This window comes from Piliocolobus tephrosceles, chromosome 10, assembly GCF_002776525.5.
Source record: "Piliocolobus tephrosceles isolate RC106 chromosome 10, ASM277652v3, whole genome shotgun sequence".
NCBI lineage: Eukaryota > Metazoa > Chordata > Mammalia > Primates > Cercopithecidae > Piliocolobus > Piliocolobus tephrosceles.
Window position 1 is genome coordinate 36,422,289 of NC_045443.1, and position 19,766 is coordinate 36,442,054.

At 38.3% G+C, this 19,766-nt stretch overlaps 1 protein-coding gene across 1 annotated transcript in view; it reads left to right on the forward strand.

Annotated features, from left to right (window-relative positions):
* The window catches only part of C10H12orf40 (chromosome 10 C12orf40 homolog), a 121,931-nt gene extending 107,956 nt beyond the window's left edge, over window positions 1-13,975 (forward strand). Inside the window, exon 13 of the mRNA XM_023182779.1 lies at window positions 12,847-13,975. Within this exon, the coding sequence (XP_023038547.1) occupies window positions 12,847-13,311 (465 nt within the window). The 3' untranslated portion in view covers window positions 13,312-13,975. The remainder of the gene's footprint in view (window positions 1-12,846) is intronic.
* Window positions 13,976-19,766: the final 5,791 nt, after the last annotated feature.

A 19,766-nucleotide genomic window follows, 5' to 3' on the forward strand; every position in this document is an offset into this window, starting at 1 on the left:
CTATCATTGATGGACATTTGGGTTGGATCCAAGTCTTTGCTATTGTGAATAGTGCCGCAATAAAAATACATGTGCATGTGTCTTTATAGCAGCATGATTTATAATCCTTTGAGTATATACCCAGTAATGGGTCAAATGGTATTTCTAGTTCTAGATCCTTGAGCAATCACCACTCTGTCTTCCACAGTGGTTGAACAAGTTTACACTCCCACCAACAGTGTAAAAGGTTTCATATTTCTCCGAATCCTCTCCAGCACCTGTGTTGTTTCCTGACTTTTTAATGATCGCCATTCTAACTGGTGTGAGATGGTATCTCATTGTGGTTTTGATTTTCATTTCTCTGATGGCCAGTGATGATGAGCATTTTTTTATATGTCTGTTGGCTGCATAAATGTCTCTTTTGAGAAGTGTCTGTTCAGATCCTTTGCCCACTTTTTGATGGGGTTGTTTTTTTCTTGTAAATTTGTTCGAGTGCTTTGTAGATTCTGGATATTAGCCCTTTGTCAGATGAGTAGATTGCAAAAATTTTCTCCCATTCTGTAGGTTGCCTGTTCACTCTGATGGTAGTTTCTTTTGCTGTGCAGAAGCTCTTTAGTAATTTAGATCCCATTTGTCAATTTTGGCTTTTGTGGCATTGCTTTTAGTGTTTTAGACATGAAGTCCTTGCCCATGCCTATGTCCTGAATGCTACTACCTAGGTTTTCTTCTAGGGTTTTTATGGTATTAGGTCTAACATTTAAGTCTCTAATCCATCTTGAATTAATTTTAGTATAAGGTGTAAGGAAGGGATCTAGTTTCAGCTTTCTACATATGGCTAGCCAGTTTTCCCAGCACCATTTATTAAAAAAGGAGTCCTTTCCCCATTGCTTGTTTTTGTCAGGACCGTCAAAGATCAAATGGTTGTAGATGTGTGGTATTATTTCTGAGGGCTCTGTTCTGTTCCATTGGCCTATATCTCTGTTTTGGTACCAGTATCATGCTGTTTTGGTTACTGTAGCCTTATAGTATAGTTTAAAGTCAGGTAGCGTGATGCCTCCAGCTTTGCTCTTTTGGCTTAGGATTGTCTTGGCAATGCGAGCTCTTTTTTGGTTCCATATGAACTTTAAAGTAGTTTTTAACAATTCTATTAAGAAAATCATTTGGAGCTTGATGGAAATGGCATTGAATCTATAAATGACCTTGGGCAGTATGGCCATTTTCATGATATTGATTCTTCTTGTCCATGAGCATGGTGTGTTCTTCCATTTGTTTGTGTCCTCTTTTATTTCACTGAGCAGTTGTTTGTAGTTCTCCTTGAAGAGGTCCTTCACATCCCTTGTAAGTTGGATTCCTAGGTATTTTATTATCTTTGAGGCAAATGTGAAAGACTTCACTCATGATTTGGCTCTCTGTCTGTTACGGGTGTATAAGAATGCTTGTGGTTTTTGCACATTGATTTTGTATCCTGGACTTTGCTGAAGTTGCTTATCAGCTTAAGGAGATTTTGCGCTGAGATGATGGGGTTTTACAAATATACAGTCATGTCATCTGCAAACAGGGACAATTTAACTTCCCTTTTCCTAATGGAACACCCTTTATTTCTTTCTCCTGCCTGATTGCCCTGGCCAGAACTTCCAACACTGTGCTGAATAGGAGTGGTGAGAGAGGGCATCCCTGTCTTTTTCCAGTTTTCAGAGGGAATGCCTCCAGTTTTTGCCCATTCAATATGACATTGGCTGAGGGTTTGCCATAAATAATTCTGATTATTTTGAGATATGTCCCATCAGTACCTACTTTATTGAGAGTTTTTAGCATGACGTGCTGTTGAATTTTGTCAAAGGCCTTTTCTGCATCTATTGAGATAATCATGTGGTTTTTGTCTTTGGTTCTGTTTATATGCTGGATTACTTTTATTGATGTGTATGTTGAACTAGCCTTGCATCCCAGGATGAAGCCCACTTGATCATGGTGGATAAGGTTTTTGATATGCTGCTAGATTCGGTTTACCAGTATATTTTTTATTATTATTATACTTTAAGTTCTAGGGTACATGTGCATAACATGCAGGTTTGTTACATATGTATACTTGTGCCATGTTGGTGTGCTGCACCCATCAACTCGCCAACACCCATCAACTCGTCATTAACGTCAGGTATAACTCCCAATGCAATCCCTCCACCCTCCCCCCTCCCCGTGATAGGCCCTGGTGTGTGATGTTCCCCTTCTGGAGTCCAAGTGATCTCATTGCTCAGTTCCCAATATGAGTGAGAACATGCGGTGTTTGGTTTTGTGTTCCTGCGATAGTTTGCTGAGAATGATGGTTTCCAGCTGCATCCATGTCCCTACAAAGGACACAAACTCATCCTTTTTTATGGCTGCATAGTATTCCATGGTGTATATTTGCCACATTTTCTTAATCTAGTCTGTCACTGATGGACATTTGGATTGATTCCAAGTCTTTGCTATTGTGAATAGTGCCACAATAAACATACGTGTGCATGTGTCTTTATAGCAGCATGATTTATAATCCTTTGGGTATATACCCAGTAATGGGATGGCTGGGTCATATGGTGATTCTAGTTCTAGATCCTTGAGGAATTGCCATACTGTTTTCCATAATGGTTGAACTAGTTTACAATCCCACCAACAGTGTAAAAGTGTTCCTATTTCTCCACATCCTCTCCAGCACCTGTTGTTTCCTGACTTTTTAATAATTGCCATTCTAACTGGTGTGAGATGGTATCTCATTGTGGTTTTGATTTGCATTTCTCTGATGGCCAGTGATGATGAGCATTTTTTCATGTGTCTGTTGGCTGTATGCATGTCTTCTTTTGAGAAATGTTTGTTCATATCCTTTGCCCACTTTGTAATGGGGTTGTTTGCTTTTTTCTGGTAAATTTGTTTGAGTTCTTTGTAGGTTCTGGATATTAGCCATTTGTCTGGTGAGTAGATTGCAAAAATTTTCTCCCGTTCTGTAGGTTTCCTGTTCACTCTGATGTTAGTTTCTTTTGCTGTACAGAAGCTCTTTAGTTAAATGAGATCCCATTTGTCAATTTTGGCTTTTGTTGCCGTTGCTTTTGGTGTTTTAGACATGAAGTCCTTGCCCATGCCTATGTCCTGAATGGTACCACCTAGGTTTTCTTCTAGGGTTTTTATGGTATTAGGTCTAACATTTAAGTCTCTAATCCATCTTGAATTAATTTTCGTATAAGGAGTAAGGAATGGATCCAGTTTCAGCTTTCTACTTATGGCTAGCCAATTTTCCCAGCACCATTTATTAAATAGGGAATCCTTTCCCCATTTCTTGTTTCTCTCAGGTTTGTCAAAGATCAGATGGCTGTAGATGTGTGGTATTATTTCTGAGGACTCTGTTCTGTTCCATTGGTCTATATCTCTGTTTTGGTACCAGTACCATGCTGTTTTGGTTACTGTAGCCTTGTTAGTATAGTTTGAAGTCAGGTAGCGTGATGCCTCCAGCTTTGTTCTTTTGGCTTAGGATTGTCTTGGCAATGCGGGTTCTTTTTTGGTTCCATATGAACTTTAAAGCAGTTTTTTCCAATTCTGTGAAGAAACTCATTGGTAGCTTGATGGGGATGGCGTTGAATCTATAAATGACCTTGGGCAGTATGGCCATTTTCACGATATTGATTCTTCCTATCCATGAGCATGGTACGTTCTTCCATTTGTTTGTGTCCTCTTGTATTTCACTGAGCAGTGGTTTGTAGTTCTCCTTGAAGAGGTCCTTCACATCCCTTGTAAGTTGGATTCCTAGGTATTTTATTCTCTTTGAAGCAATTGTGAATGGAAGTTCATTCATGATTTGGCTCTCTGTTTGTCTGTTACTGGTGTATAAGAACACTTGTGATTTTTGCACATTAATTTTGTATCCTGAGATTTTGCTGAAGTTTCTTATCAGCTTAAGAAGATTTTGGGCTGAGACGATGGGGTTTTCTAAATATACAATCATGTCATCTGCAAACAGGGACAATTTGACTTCTTCTTTTCCTAACTGAATTCCCTTGATTTCTTTCTCTTGCCTGATTGCCCTAGCCAGAACTTCCAACACTATGTTGAATAGGAGTGGTGAGAGAGGGCATCCCTGTCTTGTGCCAGTTTTCAAAGGGAATTTTTCCAGTTTTTGCCCATTCAGTATGATATTGACTGTGGTTTTGTCATAAACAGCTCTTATTATTTTGAGATACGTTCCATCAATACCGAATTTATTGAGCGTTTTTAGCATGAAGGGCTGCTGAATTTTGTCAAACGCCTTTTCTGCATCTATTGAGATAATCATGTGGTTTTTGTCTTTGGTTCTGTTTATATGCTGGATTACGTTTATTGATTTGCGTATGTTGAACCAGCCTTACATCCCAGGAATGAAGCCCACTTGATCATGGTGGATAAGCATTTTGCTGTGCTGCTGGATCCAGTTTGCCAGTATTTTATTGAGGATTTTTGCATCGATGTTCGTCAGGGATATTGGTCTAAAATCCTCTTTTTTGTTGTGTCTCTGCCAGGCTTTGGTATCAGGATGATGTTGGCCTCATAAAATGAGTTAGGGAGGATTCCTTCTTTTTCTATTGCTTGGAATAGTTTCAGAAGGAATGGCACCAGCTCCTCCTTGTACCTCTGGTAGAATTCAGCTGTGAATCCATCTGGACCTGGACTTTTTTTGGTTGGTAGGCTATTAATTATTGCCTCAATTTCAGAGCCTGCTATTGGTCTATTCAGGGATTCAACTTCTTCCTGGTTTAGTGTTGGAAGAGTGTACGTGTCCAGGAAATTATCCATTTCTTGTAGATTTTCTAGTTGATTTGCATAGAGGTGTTTATAGTATTCTCTGATGGTAGTTTGTATTTCTGTGGGGTTGGTGGTGATATCCCCTTTATAATTTTTTATTGCATGTATTTGATTCTTCTCTCTTTTCTTCTTTATTAGTCTTACTAGTGGTCTATCAATTTTGTTGATCTTTTCAAAAAACCAACTCCTGGATTCATTGATCTTTCGAAGGGTTTTTTGTGTCTCTATCTCCTTCAGTTCTGCTCTGATCTTAGTTATTTCTTGCCTTCTGCTACCTTTTGAATGTGTTTGCGCTTGCTTCTCTAGTTCTTTTAATTGTGATGTTAGAGTCTCCATTTTAGATCTTTCCTGCTTTCTCTTGTGGGCATTTAGTGCTATAAATTTCCCTCTATACACTACTTTAAATGTGTCGCAGAAATTCTGGTATGTTGTATCTTTGTTCTCATTGGTTTCAAAGAACTTCTTTATTTCTGCCTTCATTTCATTATCTACCCAGTAGTCATTCAGGAGCAGGTTTTTCAGTTTCCATGTAGTTAAGCGGTTTTGATTGAGTTTCTTAATCCTGAGTTCTAGTTTGATTGCACTGTGGTCAGAGAGACAGTTTGTTATAATTCTGTTCTTGTACATGTGCTGAGGAGTTCTTTACTTCCAATTATGTGGTCAATTTTGGAATAAGTGTGATGTGGTGCTGAGAAGATTGTATATTCTGTTGATTTGGGGTAGAGAGTTCTGTAGATGTCTATTAGGTCTGCTTGCTGCAGAGATGAGTTCAATTCCTGGATATCCTTGTTAACTTTCTGTCTTATTGATCTGTCTAATGTTGACAGTGGGGTGTTGAAGTCTCCAATTATTATTGTATAGGTGTCTACGTCTCTTTGTAAGTCTCTAAGGACTTGCTTTATGAATCTGGGTGCTCCTGTATTGGGTGCATATATATTTAGGATACTTAGCTCTTCCTGTTGAATTGATCCCTTTAACATTATGTAATGGCCTTCTTTGTCTCTTTTGATCTTTGATGGTTGAAAATCTGTTTTACCAGAGACTAGTATTGCAATCCCTGCTTTTTTTTGTTCTCCATTTGCTTGGTAGATCTTCCTCCATCCCTTTATTTTGAGCCTATGTATGTCTCCGCATGTGAGATGGGTCTCCTGAATACAGCATACTGATGGGTCCTGACTGTTTATCCAATTTGCCATTCTGTGTCTTTTAATTGGAGCATTTAGTCCATTTAAGGTTAATGTTTTCATGTTTAAACTTGATCCTGACATTATGGTATTAACTAGTTATTTTGCTCGTTAGTTGATGCAGTTTCTTCCTAGCCTCGATGGTCTTTACGTTTTGGCATATTTTTGCAATGGCTGGTACCATTTGTTCCTTTCCATGTTTAGAGCTTCCTTCAGGGTCTCTTGTAAGGCAGGCCTAGTGGGGACAAAATCTCTAAGCATTTGCTTATCTGTAAGGGATTTTATTTTTCCTTTACTTATGAAACTTAGTTTGGCTGGATATGAAATTCTGGGTTTAAAATTCTTTTCTTTAAGAATGTTGAATATTGACCCCTACTCTCTTCTGGCTTGTAGAGTTTCTGCCAAGCAATCTGCTGTTATTCTGATGGGCTTCCCTTTTTGAGTAACCTGACCTTTCTCTCTGTCTGCCCTTAAGATTTTTTCCTTCATTTCACCTTTGGTGAATCTGGCAATTATGTGTCTTGGAGTTGCTCTTCTCGAGGAATATCTTTGTGGTGTTCTCTGTATTTCCTGAATTTGAATGTTGGCCTGCCCTACTAGGTTGGGGAAGTTCTCCTGGATGATATCCTGAAGAGTGTTTTCCAACTTGGTTCCATTTCCCCCCTCACTTCCGGACACCCCAATCAGACGTAGATTTTGTCTTTTTACACAGTCCCATGCTTCTTGCAGGCTTTGTTCATTTCTTTTTCTTCTTTTTTCTTTAGATTTCTCTTCTCACTTCATTTTATTAATTTGATGCCCAATCGCTGATACTCTTTCTTCCAGTTGATCGAGTCGGTTACTGAAGCTTGTGCATTTGTCACGTATTTCTTGTGTCATTGTTTTCTTCTCTGTGAGTTCATTTATGGCCTTCTCTGCATTAATTATTCTGGTTATCAATTCTTCCACTCTTTTTTCAAGATTTTTAGTTTCTTTGCACTGGGTACATAATTCCTCCTTCAGCTCTGAGAAGTTTGATGGTCTGAGGCCTTTTTCTCTCATCTCGTCAAAGTCATTCTCCATCCAGCTTTGATCCGTTTGCTGGTAATGAGCTGCATTCCTTTGGAGGGGGAGATGCGTTCTGATTTTTTGAATTTCCAGCTTTTCTGCCCTGCTTTTTCCCCATCTTTGTGGTTTTATCTGCCTCTGATCATTGATGATGATGATGTACTGATGGGGTTTTGGTGTGGGTGTCTTTTCTGTTTGTTAGTTTTCCTTCTAACAGTCAGGACCCTCAGCTGTAGGTCTGTTGGAGATTGCTTGAGGTCCACTCCAGACCCTGTTTGCCTGGGTGTCAGCAGCTGAGGCTGCAGAAGACAGAATACCTCTGAACAGCAAGTGTGCCTGTCTGATTCTTGCTTTGGAATCTTCCTCTCAGGGGTGTACTCCACCGTGTGAGGTATGGGGTGTCAGTCTGCACCTAGTGGAGGATGTCTCCCAGTTAGGCTACTCAGGGGTTAGGGACCCACTTGATCAGGCAGTCTGTCCCTTCTCAGATCTCAACCTCCGTGTTGGGAGATCCACTGCTCTCTTCAAAGCTGTCAGACAGAGTCGTTTGCATCTGCAGAGGTATCTGCTGCTTTTGTTGTTGTTTTTGTTGTTGTTGTTTAGCTGTGCCCTGTCCCCAGAGGTGGAGTCTATAGAGACTGGCAGGCCTCCTTGAGCTGCTGTGAACTCCACCCAGGTCGATCTTCCCAGGTCTTTGTTTACCTACTTAAGCCTCAGCAATGGTGGGCGCCCCTCCCCCAGCTCGCTGCTGCCTTGCAGTTAGATTGCAGACTGCTGTGCTAGCAATGAGGAAGGCTCCGTAGGCGTGGGACCCTCCCAGCCAGGTGTGGGATATAATCTCCTGGTGTGCCCGTTTGCTTAAAGTGCAGTATTGGGGTGGAATTTACCGGATTTTCCAGGTGTTGTGTGTCTCAGTTCCCCTGGCTAGGTAAAGGGATTCCCTTCCCCCTTGCACTTCCCAGGTGAGGCCATGCCTCGCCCTGCTTCAGCTCCTGCTGATCGGGCTGCAGCAGCTGACCTGCACTGATTGTCTGGGACTCCCTAGTGAGATAAACCCAGTACCTCAGTTGAAAATGCAGAAATTACCTGTCTTCTGTGTTGCTCGCTCTGGGAGCTGAAGACTGGAGCTGTTCCTATTTGGCCATCTTGCTCCACCCCTCCAGTTTACCAGTGTTTTATTGAGCATTTTTGCATCAAAGTTCATCAGGAATATTGGTCTAAAATTCTGTTTTTTGTTGTGTCTCTGCCAGGCTTTGGTATCAGGATGATGCTGGCCTCATAAAGAGAGTTAGTGAGGATTCCCTCTTTTTCTATTGACTGTAATAGTTTAAGAAGGAATGGTACCAGCTCCTCCTTGTACCTTTGGTAGAATTTGGCTGTGAATCCTTCTGGTCCTGGACTTTTTTTGGTTGGTAAGATATTAATTATTGCCTAACTTTCAGAGCCTGTTATTGGTCTATTCAGGGATTCAACTTCTTCCTGGTTTAGTCTTGGGAGGGTGTATGTGTCCAGGAATTTACCATTTGTTCTAGTTTTTCTAGTTTATTTGTGTAGAGGTGTTTATAGTATTCTCTCATAGTAGTTTGTATTTCTGTGGGATTGATGGTGATATCCCCTTTATGATTTTTTGTTGCTTCTTTTTGATTCTTCTCTCTTTTCTTCTTTATTAGTCTTGTTAGCAGTCTATGAAGTTTGTTGCTCTTTTCAAAAAACCAGCTTCTGGATTCATTGATTTTTTGAAGAATTTTTTGTGTCTCTGTCTCCTTCAGTTCTGCTCTGATCTTAGTTATTTCTTCCCTTCTGCTAGCTTTTGAATTTATTAGTTGTTGCTTCTCTAGTTCTTTTAATTATGATGTTAGGGTGTCAATTTTAGATCTTTCCTGCTTTCTCTTGTGGGCATTTAGTGCTATAAATTTCCCTCTATACACTGTTTTTAATGTGTCCCAGATATTCTGGTATGTTGTGTCTTTGCTCTCACCGGTTCCAAGGAACATCTTTATTTCTGCGTTCATTTCATTATGTACCCAGTAGTCATTCAGTAGCAGATTGTTTACTTTCCATGTAGTTGAGAGGTTTTGAGTGAGTTTCTTAATCCTGAGTTCTAGTTTGATTGCACTGTGGTCTGAGAGAAGGTTTGTTATAATTTCTGTTCTTTTACAATTGCTGAGAAGTGCTTTAGTTCCAACTATGTGGTCAATTTTGGAATAAGTGCCATGTGGCACTGACAAGAATGTTTATTCTATTGATTTCACGTGGAAAGTTCTGTAGATGTCTATTACATCTGCTTGCTGCAGAGCTGAGTTCAATTCCTGGATATCATTGTTAACTTTCTGTCTTATTGATCTGTCTAATTATGACAGTGGGGTGTTAAAGTCTCCCATTATTTTTGTGTGGGTGTGTAAGTCTCTGTAGGTCTCTAAGGACTTGCTTTATGAATCTCGGTGCTCCTCTATTGGGTGCATATATATTTTGGATAATTAGCTCTTCCTGCTGAATTGATCCTTTTACCATTATGTAATGGCTTTGTCTCTTTTTATCTTTGTTGGTTTAAAGTCTGTTTTATCAGAGACTAGGATTGCAACCCCTGCCTTTTTTTGTTTTCCATTTGCTTGGTAGATCTTCCTCCATCCCTTTATTTTGAGCCTATGTGTGTTTCTGCACTTGAGATGGGTCTCCTGAATACAGCAGACTGATGGATCTTGACTCTTTTTTTTTTTTTTTTTTTTTTTTTGAGATGGAGTCTTGCTCTGTCGCCCAGGCTGGAGTGCGGTGGCTGGATCTCGGCTCACTGCAAGCTCCGCCTTCCAGGTCTATGCCATTCTCCTGCCTCAGCCTCCCAAGTAGCCGGGATTACAGGCGCTGGCCACCTCACCCAGCTAGTTTTTTTGTATTTTTTAGTAGAGACGGGGTTTCACCGTGTTAGGATGGTCTCGATCTCCTGACCTCATGATCCGCCCACCTCGGCCTCCCAAAATGCTGGCATTACAATCTTGAGCCACCGCACCTGGCCGGTCTTGACTCTTTATCCAATTTGCCAGTCTGTGTCTTTTAATTGGAACATTTAGTCGATTTACATTTAAGGTTAATATTGTTATGTGTGAATTTGATCCTGTCATTATGATGTTAGCTGGTTATTTTGCTCGTTAGTTGATGCAGTTTCATCCTATCATTGATGGTCTTTACAATTTGGCATGTTTTGGCAGTGGCTGGTACCAGTTATTCCTTTCTCTGTTTAGTGCTTCCTTCAGGAGCTCTTGTAGGGCAGCCCTGATGGTGACAAAAATCTCTCAGCATTTGCTTGTCTGTAAAGGATTTTATTTCTCCTTCACTTATGAAGCTTCGTTTGGCTGGATATGAAATTCTCGGTTGAAAATTCTTTTCTTTAAGAATGTTGAATATTGGCCCCCACTCTCTTCTGACTTGTAGAGTTTCCACCAAGAGTTATACGTTAGTCTAATGGGCTTCCCTTTGTGGGTAACCTGACCTTTCTCTCTGACTGCCCTTAACATATTTTGCTTCATTTCAACTTTGGTGAATCTGACAATTATGTGTCTTGGAGTTGCTCTTCTCGAGGAGTATCTTTGTGGCATTCTCTGTATTTCCAGAATTTCAACGTTGGTCTGCCTTGCTAGTTTGGGGAAGTTCTCCTGGATAATAACCTGAAGTGTGTTTTCCAGCTGGGTTCCATTCTCCCTGTCACTTTCAGGTACACCAATCAGACATAGATTTGGTCTTTTCACATAGTCCCATATTTCTCGGAGGCTTTGTTTATTTTTACTCTTTTTTATCTAAACTTCTCTTCTTGCTTCATTTCATTCATTTGATCTTGAATCACTGATACCTTTTCTTCCAGTTGATTGATCAGCTACTGAAGCTTGTGCATTCATCATGTAGTTATCTTGCCATGGTTTTCAGCTCCATCAGGTCATTTAAGGACTTTCCTACACTGGTTATTATAGTTAACCATTCATCTAATCTTTTTTTGAGAGTTTTAGCTTCTTTGTGATGGGTTTGAACTTCCTCCTTTAGCTCAGAGAAGTTTGATCATCTGAAGTCTTCTTCTCTCAACTTGTCAAAGTCATTCTCCGCCCAGCTTTGTTCTGTTGCTGGCGAAGAGCTGCGTGTCTTTGGGGGGGAGAGGTGCTCTAATTTTTAGAATTTTCTACTTTTCTGCTCTGTTTTATTCCCATCTTTGTGGTTTTATCTACCTTTGGTCTTTGATCATGGTGACATACAGATGGGGTTTTGGTGTGGATGTTCTTTCTGTTTGTTAGTTTTCCTTCTAACAGTCAGGACCCTCAGCTGGTGGTCTGTTGGAGTTTGCTGGAGGACCACTCCAGACCCTGTTTGCCTGGGTATCAGCAGCAGGGGCTGCAAAATAGCGAATATTGCTGAACAGCAAATGTTGCTGCCTGATTGTTCCTCTGGAAGCTTCATCTCAGAGGGTTACCCAGCTGTGTGAAGCATCAGTCTGCCCCTACTGGGGTTGCCTCCCAGTTAGGCTCCTCAGGGGTCAGGGACTCACTTGAGGAGGCATTCTCTCCATTCTCAGATCTCAAACTCTACACTGGGAGAACCACTACTCTCTTCAAAGCTGTGAGACAGGGACATTTAAGTCTGCAGAGGTTTCTGCTGCCTTTTGTTTGGCTATGCCCTGCCCCCAGAGGTGGAATCTATAGAGGCAGGCAGGCCTCCTTGAGCTGTGGTGGGCTCCACCCAGTTGGAGCTTCCTGGCTGCTTTGTTTACCTACTCAAGCCTCAGCAATGGTGGGTGCCCCTCTCCCAGCCTTGCTGCAGCCTTGAAGTTGGATCTCAGACTGCTGTGCTAATAATGAGCGAGGTGTTGTGGGCATGGGACCCTCCAAGCCAGGGGCAGGATATAATCTCCTGGTGTGCCATTTGCTAAGACCTTTGGAAAAGTGCAGTATTGGGTGGGAGTGACCCGATTTTCCAGGTGCCATCTGTCACCACTTCCCTTGGCTAGCAAAGGGAATTCCCTGACCCCTTGCACTTCCTGGGTGAGGTGATGCCCCACCCTGCTTTGGCTCACACTTCGTGGGCTGCACCCACTGTCCTGCCCCCACTGTCCAACATGCCCCAGTGAGATTACCCCAGTACCTTAATTGGAAATGCTGAAATCACCTTCTTCTGCATCGCTCATGCTGGGAGCTGTAGACTGGAGCTCTTCCTATTCAGCCATCTTGGAGCCACATGATCAAAGTTTGTCTTTTTATCTAACAGTTGAGATATGTATTGCTTATGTATTGCTACTTAACTTTTCTTTTGTCTGTTTAATTTCTTTTACCTGATGCTCTTCTTAAGTTATGTTATCTTCTTAAGATAATATTTATATATATTGGACTGGGCCCATAAAAAGTATACAAGTAGTTATTTTTTACTTAATGAGTCAATAAATAATTGAATAAGTTATATGTGTTAGCTGTTCCTTCAAAGGTACTTCTAGTCTACTCTTTTTAAGTGGAGGAAGTGTGCTGCATATCATTTCTTCTGTTTGTAGAGAGATAACAGAGCCTGTGTTTATAGGGACTAATAAAAGACAAAATTTCTCTTCTCCATTTTACCTCTTTGCATTTTTATTACAAAGATTATTACTGTTACTGCTATTTTAAAATTCATAGCCTCCTGGGATGTATGGCAGATTATTAGTTGAAGACTCTTTGATGATATACCTGGCTTGATTTGTAACTTGCCAAACTCTCTTCTGTATGTAGAAATTTTCTATAGTAGGGATTTTAACGATATATCAATTGAAGTGATTGAATGCATTTTAAAAATGTAAGCATGGTTTATAGCAAAATTATTAATTTCTTTTTAGCCATCTGAAGATGAAGATCCAATGTCCCAGCACATTGAAGATTCAAATAGGATGCCCATCAAAACCAAGGAAAAAACGAATAATTTTTATGTAGAAAGAATGGCAAAAGTTTCAGGTGACAGGATTGTTAAAAACAATGACAAAATTCACAAACAGAATGAGAATTTCTGTCAGTTCTCAGTGAAAAGTGATACAGATCAGTTTCCACAGTCACAGTGTAATTCAGCACACATTTTGCAAGACAAAACCAGTGATAACTGCATTCTGCAGCCTGCAAGATATGATGCAGGGGTACAAACAGAGAGTGAATCTGTAATGGAGGAAAAATTAGATGCTTCCATACAGTGTGATCTAATTTCAAAATGTACATGTAGAAGTGATGTTTCTCTTTGCAACTTTGAAAGGCGCAGTGAAAATATTAAGGCAGATACCACCGGAGGGCAGGAAATCCTTAAGAACAACTAATATTCTAAAATCTCTATCTAGGATGTACAATTTCACTTGCCCTTAGAAAACAATAGTAAATGTTGAAAATTTCATTAACATGATAAAAAATGAGAAAATGTAGCTAAGCACAAGCTGACAGTCTTCAGAGAGTATATTCATGGTTCATGTTAAAACATTTTAATATTATTAATGTATGTATTTAATTTGTATGTAGCCATTTCCTTAATAGCTTTGGTATATGGTAGAGTTTTTAGAAAATAATGTATTTGTAAATTTACTAGCATTCTTATGTGATTATTCAGTATATTATAATGATATGCTATTATTTATGGGTTAAAATATGCTTAATTGCTTCCTTCCTTGTTGCATTTATTTTAATATTCTTTGCAGTTGCATTTTCTGGCAAAAATGCTCTCTTTCAAGACTTTAAGATAGAAAATAATACCTAATATATTTTTTGTCCTCATTATAATAATTTTGTTAGCTACTTCTCTTTATTATAGTCCTATTTAAAAATTCTAGCATTAATTTGTAGATAATACATATCTTTTATTTGCATAACAGTTTTTTTTTGTTGGTGCTGATATTAATTCAAAGGAAAATGTTCTGTAGGACGAAAATATGTTTTAATGCTTTTATAAAAGAATTGTTTGAAATTGAAAAAAATGATTTATGTTTCTAATTTTAATGTTGCTAAGATTATTTTCATAAACATTATGACAAGATTTCCTATTTCTAAAATACGGGCTTTGTTTCTAACACAACACTTACTTTGTATAACGATTTTAAATGTTTGTACTCTAAAATTGACACTTGTTTTGATACATTTCAAGGTACACAGCAGAGGGCATTCCAGTATACAACTGAACCCAAAATAAAATTGTTAGAGGTTTCTGTGCCTTTAAAAAAAGCAATGGTTTCATGTTTTGTTTTGTTTTGTTTTTTTTTTTATATACAGATGTATCACTCAAGGGTTTGTGTTGCAGAGGTGATTTGAGGCATTGCAATTTGGAGACACCAACAGCTAAAGTTTAAGCAGTAGCAATCTTCAGGTTTTTAACTAGTTTTAGGAAGTTATTTTTGCTGCCTTAGGGAGCACAATAAGCTCCTAAGTATTTTCTTCCAGCTTAATGATCAACTCATGAAAGGGGAATATAATTATCTTATATATGTATGTTGATAGTTTTTCTAAAGGCCAGATTTTTATCCTGATACTAAATGAAAGGTAGTTCATTGTTGATTGATTATCCTGAGCATTATTTTGCAAAAATATTGCATACTATAGCAATGAAGACTGATACACAGAAAAAGAAGACTATAATGATACCAGTAGAATAAATTTGAGCTGTGAATCTTGTGTTGGTTTCAAATATCTTATTTGAAATTTATTTTACAGTTTATTTACTGATTTTTTTCCAAATATGCGTCAAAGTCTAGCAATATTGAAAGTACATTAATTACAAAAGTTCACAACTAGTTTTGTTTTTATCAATGTCATAATGTAGCAGTTAAGCTCAGTAAGATGAAGAATTTCAGGGCTTTAAAAAATGCAGTGACCACTCACAGTGAGAGCAAAGTAAGGTGCGGTGCAGTAAAGAATTTAATCTTGCCCCAAAAGAGGTATTGCCTTTGCCCTTGGCTTCTGGAAGCTAACCTCCAAACCCTTGGAATGTCATGGCTAATGAGTGTCTTTATTTGCCTAGGAAGCTTGGCCCAATTTAGATAGTAACAATATGATTTAGGATGGAGACATTGAGTAAAGCGATAATAGCTTGCCTTCCTAAGGGGTCAGAAACTGAGACTGGATAGTCAGCCACATGGCTATGATTGAGCCTAAGTAAAGACTTTGAATACCAAGGCTCAGGGGAGCTTCCCCGGTTGGCAATACTTCATGTGAATTGTCAGTCATTGCCAGGAAAGTAATGGTGTCCATGACTCCATGAGAAGATGACTGAAAACTCCCCATTTGTTACTTTCCTGGATTCTGTCCTATGTGTTTCTTCTCTTGGTTGATTTTAACTGGTGTCCTTTTAGTTATAAACTATAACTGTAAATGTAATATCTTTCAGTGTGTTCTATGAGTCCTTCTAATGAATTATCAAATCTGAGGGTGGTCTTGGAACTCACAGACTTGCTGTGAGTGTCAGAAGTAAAGGCAGTTTTATGGTCTCTTCCCTAACTTCACAGTTGCTAATTCCTTAGATGCTTTAAGGAGGTAAATATATTCAGAGTGGAAAGTGAGTATGGATTTGCAAATTAAGCCATCTTATGTAATTATAAAATACTTCTCAAAATGCATTACTGGTTTGGGCTTTCTCTTGGTGAAACCATTTGATGACAATATAAATAAAAAGCAATTGAAGTAAACATTGTTTTCATTCCGTGTTTGTAATTTAATGTTTATAAAGCAGAGTAAATCCTAGCTTAGTTCTACCCAGATGAAACAAAATGAAAACTTAATGATTCTGCACATATTTCTAATGTAAACTGCCAATCAGAGTGTCTTCAGATAAGATAGTATACATTCATTAAGGGCTAATGCTATACAGTTATTGGACTTGGACTGGAGTTGGTGTTTAACCATATTTGTGGAACAGTACATTTTTTTGGTCCATAACTCTAGGAAGTTTCCGTCTGTGATAAGATGAGAGGCTATCTTTAGGGGTAGTTTCATGTAATTTACTTTTAAAGCACTTACAACAATTGTAATTTATTTATAATTTCTTGATTAATTGTCTGTTTTCCTCCATGACAATATAGGAATGTAGCAAATGCTATCTGTGCCCAGCTTACGTTTCTTGGGCATCCCTTATTTTCATATATACCAACCTGACTTGCAGCTGCCAGTGCATGACTCATTTCCTAAGGGGTTTCTTTTGGCTGCAGTACCTCTTCTGCCTAGGAGGAGGCAGATGGAAGTACCAGAATGTTAATGCTATGTAAGCACAGTCGTTTTAAACAATAGCTTATGGGAATTGGTGGATAAATACTCCTCCCTTCCCTCTTGAGTGGGATAAGTCTTTGAAAGTGTGTTCTACACCTCTGCTTACTCAAAGTATCCACTGACCAGTAACAATAACATCAACATTGGTTGGGAGCTGGTTAGTAATTAAAATTTGTGGAACCCACCCCCAAATTACTGAATCAGAATCTCAGGCAATAAGTCCTGGGAATCCGTAGAGTGATGTCTGTGCCCTCTCATGTTGGAAAACACTACTCCTGCCAAGTTCCTCAGAAAGATTAACCTTAAGTTGCTCACAATGGTAACTTGCTTAATAACAAACACTTTATTACTTTCCTTCTTTTCCCATCTGTCTTACTTTCCACTTCCATGTGTTTCTTGAGATCATACCCCAAACAAGCTATATGTACTTGAATCCTTGCCTCATAGTTTGTTTTTGAGGCAGGTCAAATTAAGACAGGCAGAGATTATGACACGTGAATGGATGAATTGGCTTCATAGGTATAACTAGAAGGTTAATATTGCTAATTTTTATAGTTTTACCATTCTCCAGTCTCAGGTTTCCATTTCTGCCATCTGCTGAAAATTTCATATGTGGGTGAAGTGGCATGTTAGGTACAGGTGAAGAGAGAATTTGTGAAGTGAAATATATATAAGGATAAATTTTCCAGAATGCCAGAAGAGAACAAGAAATAGAAAATATGAAAGAGCATTTATTAAACAATATGAAGGACAGAGTGAGAAGCTCTGTGTGTTTGATTGAAGTATCAACAGTATAGGAGAGAGAGAGAATAGAGGCATAATTTGAAGAGATAATAGCTGAGAACTTTTCCAGAATTTATCTATTATGTAATCCACAGATTCATGAAGACCAATTTCCAAGTGGGATTTAAAAAAATGAAATCTATATTCTAGTCCCAACATAATAAAATGACAGAGCCTGAAAGTCAAATGAAAAAACATGAAAGCCACTGAAGAGAAAAAGACTACATTCTTAGAAAAGACAGCTACATTGAAAAAGTTAAAAATTAAATTTTTGTCCTTGATGTTTACTCATATTTACTCTATGGAGCAGTAACCAGTGAGACAATAGGCATTCATTGAGCTATTAAACTTTTTTTTTTTTTTTTTTTTTGTGGGGGAGCACATTGAAACACTCCTGGAACCTCTTCCAGAATTATATAAGCTAGAATATAAATCCAGACTCACATTTCATCGGACAACAGGGGTTGGTATCATAAAACACTTGCAATAATATCAATGATATTTGGCGTTCAAATCTAATTATAAAATGGATATTAGAAAACATATTTTATTATCTTCTCTTCTAAGTAGCATGACCATATGTCTCAGTTTTCTTCAGTCTGTCCCAGCTTTCATCTGCTGCCTTCTTTTTTTTTTTTTTAACTTTTTCAATGTAATTTTATTCAGTAAACATTTATTATGTGTCTTCTATATTTCAAGCCAGGAGAAGACCCAAGTTTTGTAGGGGTAGGAACTGACATAATTTGGGGGCCTCTTTAAGAAAAATAATACAAAGTTACTTATACAAATTTAGATATAAAATCAACATTTATTTACAATAGGGAAGAAATTATAACAATTTATAAATTTAAGAGAGCCACTAAATACTACAAACATGACAAAATTCAGAAAAATATATTGTTTTGATTAAATAACTACCTGTCAAGCTGCTGTAGTTTGTCTGCATTTTTTATTTGCACATTCTTTGATTGCTGTTTGTATGACAGTGCTTTTGTGTTATAGTTTCTAAAAGAAGAATCTAAAAGGAATTCAGTTTTTCCTCTAGTATGGTAGATCATAATTTAGTTTTTATTATTGATAGTTTGGAAAAGTTTATTTCAGCTTTATAGCTTTTTTATTGGCAGCATCATATACATTTTTAGGATTGTTGTCAAATTTTGGGAAAATGTTATCATGTTTTGTTCATGTATGGACTGTAAGATTTCAGGACATTTTATGTTTTCTTGTATAGTGACAATGAATGAACATCATTCCATTTAGTTTGTTGTCTAGATCCTCTTTTTTAGTGGCATTTTATGAATTTTTGTTATCTTTGTATTTGTCAGCATTTTGTGTCAAACCAAGAAATTTCAATCTTTTCCCAAGGTGATTTACTTTTTCATTATTTGGCTTATTGAGTCATCTATGAGACTACTCATCATAAATACCCAAAGTATGTCTCTTTCTGTCATTAAATTGTAGTTTTGTGTGGAAAAAAAAAAAAAGAAAAGACAGCTACGGTGTCTGATGACTTACTAACAGTAATTATGGAAGCTCAAAGACAGTGTAATAATACCTTCCAAATGCTGATAAAAAATAATTGTCATTCCACAAGTGTCAGCCCTACAGCTGTAACAGTGTTTGAAATCACAAAACTAGCCACTACCAGCATGAAAGATCTGCTCTGTTGGGTTTGGTGACATATTTAGGGTCTTTATATTGTATATAGATAAATGCTTTCTCTTTGACTGTAGGAAAGGTTTTTCCTGATTTTTATCCCTGTTTGCTTTTTAACCCATATGCTCAACTGTTTTCCTATTTCTTATATGTCTTTAGGCCTTCTTATAGACTTCATAACACTTGAAATGGCTTTAGCCACAGGCATTTGTTTTATTTTTACAGTGCTGTTTCTGTTGGTCTCCAATATGTGTTCCTTTATGCCTGTTGCTCAGGAAGTACCACATGTTTTCCCATTTCCTTCAAAAAGCTTTATTTCAAGCTTCTCTTTAATACTTAATACTTTCTGTATCATGCACTGTTTGACATTTTAAAATCAGGACACATAGACATTTTTAGGATGTTGACTGACTGTATTTATTCATGTATATTTTATATATGTATTATATATAATAACCTATATATGACTATATAATTGATATCTATAAATATTCACAATGTGAAAGAATGGCAAAACACAACCTTATGAGATAATACACTCAGTGAATTGAGCTGGTAGGTGTCTGCGTGGTGTGTATGTGTTCATTTTGCATATTATGTGGTTCAGTTCTTATGGGTACAGGTTTGTGTGTTCACCTGGTGTTTCTTGTGGACACAACTGCACATCAGCCAGTGAGATACTTGCATTATGCTCAAATTGTTTCCTAATATGTCAGTCATGTGGAATAAATTTGCCTTTTCAAAACAACTTGTACCAGCAAAACTATTTTTCACAGTCTGTATTGTCTTTTAATTTTCTTCTTCTTTGCTGCTGCTGCTGCTGCTTCTGTTGCTTCTGCTGCTGCTGCTGCTGCTGCTTCCTCTTCCTCTTCTTCTTCTTCCTCTCCTTCCTCTCTTATTTCTTCCTCTTCTTCCTCCTCCTCTTCTTCCTCCTCCTCCTCCTCTTCCTCCTCCTCGTCCTTGTCTTCCTCCTCCTCTCCTCCTCCTCCTCCTCCTCCTCCTCCTCCTCCCCTCCTCCTCCCCTCCTCCTCCCCTCCTCCTCCCCTCCTCCTCCTCCTCCTCCTCCTCCTCCCCTCCTCCTCCTCCTCCT